At 41.8% G+C, this 9,053-nt stretch overlaps 1 protein-coding gene across 14 annotated transcripts in view; it reads right to left on the bottom strand.

The window, feature by feature from the left end:
• Positions 1–6,306: 6,306 nt before the first annotated feature.
• Positions 6,307–9,053, bottom strand: part of Potec (POTE ankyrin domain family, member C) — a 108,530-nt gene continuing 105,783 nt past the window's right edge. For 7 of the 14 annotated variants that reach the window (XM_017600753.3, XM_063276805.1, XM_008771920.4 and 4 more), the window contains 2 exons: positions 7,190–7,263; positions 6,307–6,474 (listed from right to left, as the gene is read on the bottom strand). In XM_017600753.3, the coding sequence (XP_017456242.1) occupies positions 6,457–6,474; positions 7,190–7,263 (92 nt within the window). In that variant the 3' untranslated portion in view covers positions 6,307–6,456. Of the gene's footprint in view, positions 6,475–7,189; positions 7,295–9,053 lie in introns of those variants that run through there. The other 7 variants (XR_005495417.2, XM_063276801.1, XM_063276803.1 and 4 more) reach the window with 4 other exon arrangements.

Raw genomic sequence — 9,053 nt, 5'->3', positions numbered from 1 at the left:
GGACCTGTGTACACAAGCACAAGAATAAATTTCATTAAAAACAATAGATTTGTCTGTTCAAAGAACACTGCTCTTCTGATTGTACTTTCCACAGTTGACTCTTACTCACCTGTGTGCAAGACAGACAGACAAACAGACACACACACACACACACACACACACATACACACACACACACACACACACACACACACACACACAAACATGAACTAAATGCAATTGCTCCTCCCAGAATGCAAGCAAACACTGTCAAGACTTAGCCTAGCAAGTGTAGCATCCCAGGAATAAGGAGACTGAAACTAGAGATGGGATGGTGAATTCTAGGTAGACAGGAGTGGTGATGATAAGAACCTGGACTCCAAATGCAAAAGGTTCCTGCCTTCCCCTCTGCTTCCTTAAAGCTCAGGGTTTGGCAGGTTTTCTTGTTAAAGGATTGGTGGGAATTTTTTCTCGTAGGGTAGGGCCCGACCATTCTCCTACCTTGGAGCTAAGAATGACCTTTACAGCTACTAGAAAACCAACAGTTATGGCCCTTAGGGAGTCTGTGGGTTAGGGCTGGCCTTAGAAGCTCCTCAGTCCTGGCATCTGGCCACTTTCTTGCCTTGAGGATTTACAAAGTATACAAAGTTTACAAAGGGAATGTTTTCCTTGTCACCTGAATTGGTGTTGTGTTTCTGCTCAAATGGAAGGGTATCCTGGGACTCCCACACACAGGAGCCAAGCAGTTCTGAAGTGGGACAGTATCCCAAGGGAAGGGTATCCTGAGACATGGGATCACAGATCACAGGAACCTTATAGCTCTAAAAGGAAGCTTCCTCAGCAGAGGATTGTAGCTTCCAGGGGAGAGTATCTCCAGGTGAGCTGAGGAGCTGAGGAGCCTCGGCCCAGCTCCTTTTTCTTCCTCTCTGCCTCTTCTTTCTTTGCTCCCTTGCTTCACAGCTTCTTCTGATGAGACCATAAAATCTCACAAAGGAGATTTAGTGAAGGGAAAAATCCAGTAAGAGGATTGACGAATCCAGGGATGCCTGCCCTCTGCTCCTTGAGTGAACAGCAGGAACTGGACAAAGGAGCAGTGCTTATGAAGGATTTCTTCCAGGCAGAGAATTCCAGAGTGGGGATTGGTGGGATTTCAAGTTCTGAGCTTGGGATGACAGGAGGTGATCAGGGATTGGTGCGTATTCCTGTTCAGGGATTGGTGGGATTTTATAGGAAGCTCGGGGAGTGGTGGCTTTTTTCACCTCCTTTTCCCTACATCAGGCCCATGGGTTAAGGGTAGGATGTCCTTCCCAGTTGTACATGACTATTGCTGAGATGCCATCTCTGTGGTGGAACAGTGTCCAAAGAGAAAGGAGACGAGGGAGCTCTGTGGGACTCCTGGGGAGGCTGGAGAAGAGGAGCTGCCACTCTGGACAGCTCCTGAAGTTGTGGAGAGGCATCTCCACTGTGGACAGCTCCTGAGGGGCAGGTACTGATGAGGCAGGGAACGTGGTGTGCCACCACGGACAGCTTTTGCAGCTCCTGTGCCATCTGCAGGCTGAGATGTTCTGTCATCATTTTGACAGGAGATGCTAGGGGTTTTGGTGCATGCAAAGAACAACCTGGACTCCAGGTGCGAATGCCAAGGACCATCTTCCCATTCCCACTTCCACACTAGAACTCTACCTCACTCTTTTTCCTGGTCTGTTGTCCAGATAGCCAGCACTTCACCTCTACAGCCTGCCCCTTGACTTCCAGTTCCAGTCACTTGCACTTCCTGTATCAGACATTCCTTCCATTGCTGCAGAGGATGAGCCTATGCTGGACTGTGGCAACATCACCCGGCCTCACAGCCTTGTCACCCTTTCAGAAGATCTTGCAGGCTTTGAGGTGTCTAGGTAAGGGGAGGGTACCAACACTGTCACGTTAATGACCAGGACACAGGAAGGACCAGCTTGGGTTGTAAGATGGCGGCAAGGACAACTGACTTTGACTCTAGGAGCCCAGGATTTTCTTCATGGTGTTAAGGGTGGGCCTTCTCTGTCCTTGGCTACCTCTCTTCCCTAAGCCATATAGAGCATGAGCTAGCAAGCCCAGCAACTGCCACAGCAAGTTGTCCAAGGGCAGCAGTACTAAGACTTCTGTCAATTGGTGGGATGAAGGGTGGAGAGGGGGAAAATCCATTCACGATCAATGCATGTAAATGCAGGAAGGTGCAGTGTCTGTTGAATTCTGTGCAGGCACACTGGCCCAGACTAGTCATGGCCACTTGGAAGCAGTGTTTGCCTGGAGTCAAGAATGCAAAGACTGCAGACTAAAGAAATGCTTTGCTAAAGGCTTTCTAGCTCAAATATCTGAGGGTTTTAGCAACTTCTTTCTGAAAACTGCATCTAGTCCAAGTGGTCTCCAAGGGAAGTTAGCAGGGGCTACAGAAAGCAGTCTCCTGGCTGACTCCTGGTTGACTCCAGTGTTGGTGGCAGGATGTGACCTTTGGGACAGGAGCAGGCTTACCTTCCAGATGAAATGAAAAGCTATAGTGCCTGCTTTGCCTACTTGCCTTCAGCGCAGCCTCTGGTTCCCACACGTGCTCCAGTTTCTCTTTTTGAATTTGGAAGGGACCTTACCCTTAAGAGCATAGTGTCCTATTCTTGACATTTCAAGCCTTTTTTCTTTACCCTTCACAGGCCCCTGGAACAATTATGGTCGTGACTGAATGAGCCTGTTCATCCAGGATTGTGCTGCATCCTGATCTCTGACTTTTCTCTTCCTCCTCCTCCGCCTGCCCTTCCTCATCCAGATCCTCAAGAAGTCTTCTACCTGAAGCTGTGGAGTTCTCCACGTTCTGTGCTTCACTTTCATCTCTAGGCAATGTCAGGAATGAAACTTGCTCAGGATTTCTCAGATTCTCAACATCATCGGCACCTTAAAACCTGGCAGATGCTCTCTGTTGCATTCTTTATTGCACCAAGGCTTTCCTCCCCTTGGCTTCTAACTTGATTCTCCCGCGTCTACCTCCCAGTGCTGGAACTATGAATGTGGAGCACCAGGCATATGTCAAGGTGGAGCACCAAATCTGGGCTTTGTGCCTGCAAGGCAAGCACATGGCTACCAGAGACTGGCAAAAACATTCTATACACATCAGATTAAATCCCCATGCTCCACATTTACCATCTATTCTCAGCACTACGTTTTTTTTTTAAACAAAAGCTGGGGGTCTTATTTCAGTCCTGGTAGTGTGTCCCTTAAATCTCAGCACTCCTGCAGCAGAGAGACAGATTCACCTGCATTCAAAGCCTTTCTGATCTACACAGCACATTCCAGGCCATGCAGGGCAACCTAGTAAGATTCTTCAACAAAAAAAAACAAAAAACAAAAAACAACAACAAAAAAAACAAAAAAGAGGAAAGAAAGCTAGAATGCTCTCTTCTCTCTTCAATAATACACTCTGTGAAGTAAAAGATATACTCAGAATATACCAAAGGGATGTATATGGTACTGCTGACATCTAACATGTGAAGGAAATAATCATTTTCACAAAAAAGCACATGTGTTGTATTTAGTTAAATAATTCAAAACAACCCTTTCCACAGTAAAAAGCCCTGTAATTCTTCCTTAAGTTCATTTGCTAGTTCTAAATGTTTTAAACAAGAATCGACAAATGGGATCTCATAAAACTGCAAAGCTTCTGTAAGGCAAAGGACACTGTGGTTAGGACAAAACGGCAACCAACAGATTGGGAAAAGATCTTTACCAATCCTACAACAGATAGAGGCCTTATATCCAAAATATACAAAGAACTCAAGAAGTTAGACCGCAGGGAGACAAATAACCCTATTAAAACATGGGGTTCAGAGCTAAACAAAGAATTCACAGCTGAGGAATGCCGAATGGCTGAGAAACACCTAAAGAAATGTTCAACATCTTTAGTCATAAGGAAAATGCAAATCAAAACAACCCTGAGATTTCACCTCACACCAGTGAGAATGGCTAAGATAAAAAACTCAGGTGACAGCAAATGCTGGCGAGGATGTGGAGAAAGAGGAACACTCCTCCATTGTTGGTGGGATTGCAGACTGGTACAACCATTCTGGAAATCAGTCTGGAGGTTCCTCAGAAAATTGGACATTGAACTGCCTGAGGATCCAGCTATACCTCTCTTGGGCATATACCCAAAAGATGCCCCAACATATAAAAAAGACACATGCTCCACTATGTTCATTGCACCCTTATTTATAATAGCCAGAAGCTGGAAAGAACCCAGATGCCCTTCAACAGAGGAATGGATACAGAAAATGTGGTACATCTACACAATGGAATATTACTCAGCTATCAAAAACAACGACTTTATGAAATTCGTAGGCAAATGGTTGGAACTGGAAAATATCATCCTGAGTGAGGTAACCCAATCACAGAAAGACACACATGGTATGCACTCATTGATAAGTGGCTATTAGCCCAAATGCTTGAATTACCCTAGATGCCTAGAACAAATGAAACTCAAGACGGATGATCAAAATGTGAATGCTTCACTCCTTCTTTAAAAGAGGAACAAGAATACCCTTGGCAGGGAATAGAGAGGCAAAGATTAAAACAGACACAGAAGGAACACACATTCAGAGCCTGCCCCACATGTGGCCCATACATATACAGCCATCCAATTAGACAAGATGGATGAAGCGAAGAAGTGCAAGCCGACAGGAGCCGGATGTAGATCGCTCCTGAGAGACACAGCCAGAATACAGCAAATACAGAGGCGAATGCCAGCAGCAAACCACTGAACTGAGAACGGGACCCCCGTTGAAGGAATCAGAGAAAGAACTCGAAGAGCTTGAAGGAGCTCAAGACCCCTTATGAACAACAATGCCAAGCAACCAGAGCTTCCAGGGACTAAGCCACTACCTAAAGACTATACATGGACTGACCCTGGACTCTGACCTCATAGATAGCAATGAATATTCTAGTAAGATCACCAGTGTAAGGGGAAGCCCTTGGTCCTGCTAAGACTGAACCCCCAGTGAACGTGATTGTTGGGGGGAGGGCGGCAATGGGGGGAGGATGGGGAGGGGAACACACATAACGAAGGGGAGGGGGAGGGATTAGGGGGATGATTGCCCGGAAACCGGGAAAGGGAATAACACTCGAATGTAAATAAGAAATACTCAAGTTAATAAAAAAAAATCAAATGGTAAAATTTGTTGCTAACCACAAAAAAAATTTTTGAATCCACAAATTTTTATAAAGTTTTTGATAAGACTCATTTTCTTGCTTTCTAGCATAGAACTATACAAGCATAAAACAATCAATACTCTATTCTAGGCTGATTAAGTCAAACGGTTATATACTGAAGGAATAATTCTTCCATAGTGAGTCGTTCTGAAGTAAGTACCCACTCAACACAGTCTGTAGAGGTGATTTTAATTAGTGCATAATACCATTAGCTACCTACAAAAGCTGCACAAAATAATTTAAGTTTTTATTTTCATGTATACAAGTATTTCATGACATGTGTCATATGGTAATACTTTAAAAAATATTCTATGCCATTATCATGGAAAATATTTGCAGTATTTAATATTTAACCTTGTCAGGCCTCTGTTTAATTCATGTTAGATTATTGCTCACTTAGAGCACCAGTTAGCTGAATGTTCTTCACATACAGTGTCTTGTTTTGTAATTTTTGTCATATTACCATCCACCCCCTTAAAATATAACAGTTATAAAATAGTAATTAAGATATATACAGTGTTTGAACTAGAAGTCTCTGGAGTGAGATGGCTTGGATAGTCACAAAGAATGCATAGGAGAATCCTGAATACAATGTATAATGATAAACAAAGTTTCAATATTATATATACATAGATAAAACATATGCATGATTTATTCCATTTTAATAACCCAATGTTATCTTGACATAACAGATGGCAAATTTAAGGCAAAGTAAATTAGCTTACCCTAAGTTAGAATATTTTAAATGCCAACACTTTTACACACAGAGAGGTTTCCTGTTAATGTCACCTCCTATTAGTCTTCTTATACTTCTGAAGAGTCTCCTCTTTTACACAGCTGGGTTCTATTTGGCTCAAATCAGACCACACTTTCTTGGGCTCCTGCAATCCCTGCAGGCTTTATAAGAGGTGCTTGATTCAGACCTTCTGCCACATACCTGACTATGATGTTATCTTTGTTATATTTCAGAACAAAAATCTGTCTCCATGACAGCACATTGCTAAACCATGGCCTCCCTCATGAGGGTTTCTATCCTTACCAAATTGTGACTAGTACCTACACAATCATTTTAATTAACAGATTACCTTAATAAATGAAAAGAAATTAATTGAAACATTTATTTAAGAAGGAAGACAAATATGTGGGTTCACAATCCAACGTCATGAGTTTCCCCAATGATATAGACAGTTCCAGAAGTTTCTTCTGTCTACTGAACCCCACAGTAGACTTGGTAAATTATGAACTTCTCTTGAATTAGAACTTGCAGCATTGCTAAAAAAATTAAGAAAATTAAGAATGTGTTGGTCAACATATGACCTAAAATATGAAAAGACCTCAAAAACTTGCAAATCATTATTCTAAGAGAGTATTATCACTGGGAAGGCTATGAAAAGAGGAATACATGTTGGCCAGAACTACCTTCTGAGAAGAAGAACTTTCTCAAGACCAACTCTAGCACTTCCTAGGTGCATCTGTCTACTTATGATGCATTTTAGTATTTGCCTTGTTTGTCACATACTGTCTTTTTATGCTTAAATATCTATGTACACCATAAAGGTCCAGTCTAGCTTGCTTAAAGTGACCCAGCTGAAAAGGTGAACTTTGGGGAATTTAAATTATACAAAATAGAAATTGATATTCTAATAATAACAGATATACTGTAGTTTATGTTAGATTACACGTACCTAATTATGAAATCCAAATGTATCCATAGGACACAATGTGTTAATCAGACCAAGAGGCTTATTGTAAATTTGAAAAATTAGTAAAATTTTAAGTCTCTAGAGATGTAATATGGCAATATCCTTATTAGGTTTCTTTTGGATCCAGAAGAAAAAGAACAAGTTGTCTTAAACAACCAGATAAAAGTGAGTAGTACATTTTTAACTAGCTAGCTAGCAGAATTCTTGGTTAGTTTTTTTTAGCCTATGCTAAAATTTGAAGCAAAACAGTATTGTTGTCAGTTTAACTCTAAATATTTACATACCTGCTGTGGGTTATTTATAGTCTCTTTGCCACTGATTTCATCTTCCAATGATATCACCTCTAGTTCAGATTCTGCTAATTTTAATAAATTATGAATACCAATTACCTAAAAAGAATTATTTCTATAATCACCAATAAAATTAATTTAAAATCAGAAATAATTTTATACAATTAAGGTAAAAGTCATTTGAAAAGAATGTTTATTTTTGGAACTGAATCACTCCCACAGCTCCCTGCACCCAAATCCCATGAGGGAGAGAGATGAACTCCCAGAAGTACAGTCAATCCTGAGACCGCAGGACAAACCAACACTTTTACCCACACTCCTGGCCCAAGAAGAAACTGCATAGTGCCTCTGGATATAAGAATATAAGAGCAGCCAACAGCAGGAACCTGCTGGTTTCTGCCTGCCCCCAAAATTGAACTGAACTGATACCACAGCTCTCTGCACCCAAATCCCATGGAGGAGAGAGCTGGACCCTCAGAAGTACAAACACTTTTGAGAACTCAGAAGGGACAACTACTTTCTGCCCACATTCCTGAATCAAGAGGAAATTGCCTAGGGCCATATGTGCCCCCTGGGTCATAGGAGCAATCAGCAGCAGGAACCTTGAGGTTTCTCCTGTGCCTAGAGCAGAAAGTCAATCACCAGGAGCTCCTAAAACCTGAGAGCAGAGCTCTCCATTCCCAGATCCAGCTGAAAGAAAACAGGTCTAAAGAAGTGCTGACACACAGGCCTACAGGAGGGTCAAGCCACTGTCAGAGACAGAAAGAAAAGCTAACTCAAATAAATCAGTTGCCTTCCTCTATACAAAAGAGAAGCAAGCCGAGAAAGAAATTAGGGAAACGACACCCTTCATAATAGACCCAAATAATATAAAGTACCTCGGTGTGACTTTAACAAAGCAAGTAAAAGATCTGTACAATAAGAACTTCAAGACACTGAAGAAGGAAATTGAAGAAGACCTCAGAAGATGGAAAGATCTCCCATGCTCATGGATTGGCAGGATTAATATAGTAAAAATGGCCATTTTACCAAAAGCAATCTACAGATTCAATGCAATCCCCATCAAAATACCAATCCAATTCTTCAAAGACAGAACAATTTGCAAATTCATCTGGAATAACAAAACCCAGGATAGCTAAAGCTATCCTCAACAATAAAAGGACTTCAGGGGGAATCACTATCCCTGAACTCAAGCAGTATTACAGAGCAATGGTGATAAAAAACTGCATGGTATTGGTACAGAGACAGGCAGATAGACCAATGGAATAGAATTGAAGACCCAGAAATGAACCCACACAGCTATGGTCACTTGATTTTTGACAAAGGAGCCAAAACCATCCAATGGAAAAAAGATAGTATTTTCAGCAAATGGTGCTGGTTCAACTGGAGGTCAACATGTAGAAGAATGCAGATCGATCCATGCTTATCGCCCTGTACAAAGCTTAAGTCCAAGTGGATCAGGGACCTCCACATCAAACCAGACACACTCAAACTAATAGAAGAAAAACTAGGGAAGCATCTGGAACACATGGGCACTGGAAAAAATTTCCTAAACAAAACACCAATGCTTACGCTCTAAGATCAAGAATCGACAAATGGGATCTCATAAAACTGCAAAGCTTCTGTAAGGCAAAGGACACTGTGGTTAGGACAAAACGGCAACCAACAGATTGGGAAAAGATCTTTACCAATCCTACAACAGATAGAGGCCTTATATCCAAAATATACAAAGAACTCAAGAAGTTAGACCGCAGGGAAACAAATAACCCTATTAAAAAATGGGGTTCAGAGCTAAACAAAGAATTCACAGCTGAGGAATGCCGAATGGCTGAGAAACACCTAAAGAAATGTTCAACAT

The sequence above is a fragment of the Rattus norvegicus genome, chromosome 17 (assembly GCF_036323735.1).
Source record: "Rattus norvegicus strain BN/NHsdMcwi chromosome 17, GRCr8, whole genome shotgun sequence".
Taxonomy (NCBI): domain Eukaryota; kingdom Metazoa; phylum Chordata; class Mammalia; order Rodentia; family Muridae; genus Rattus; species Rattus norvegicus.
Note: the sequence above shows the minus strand (reverse complement) of the source record. Positions and strands in the feature narration are given on the sequence as shown.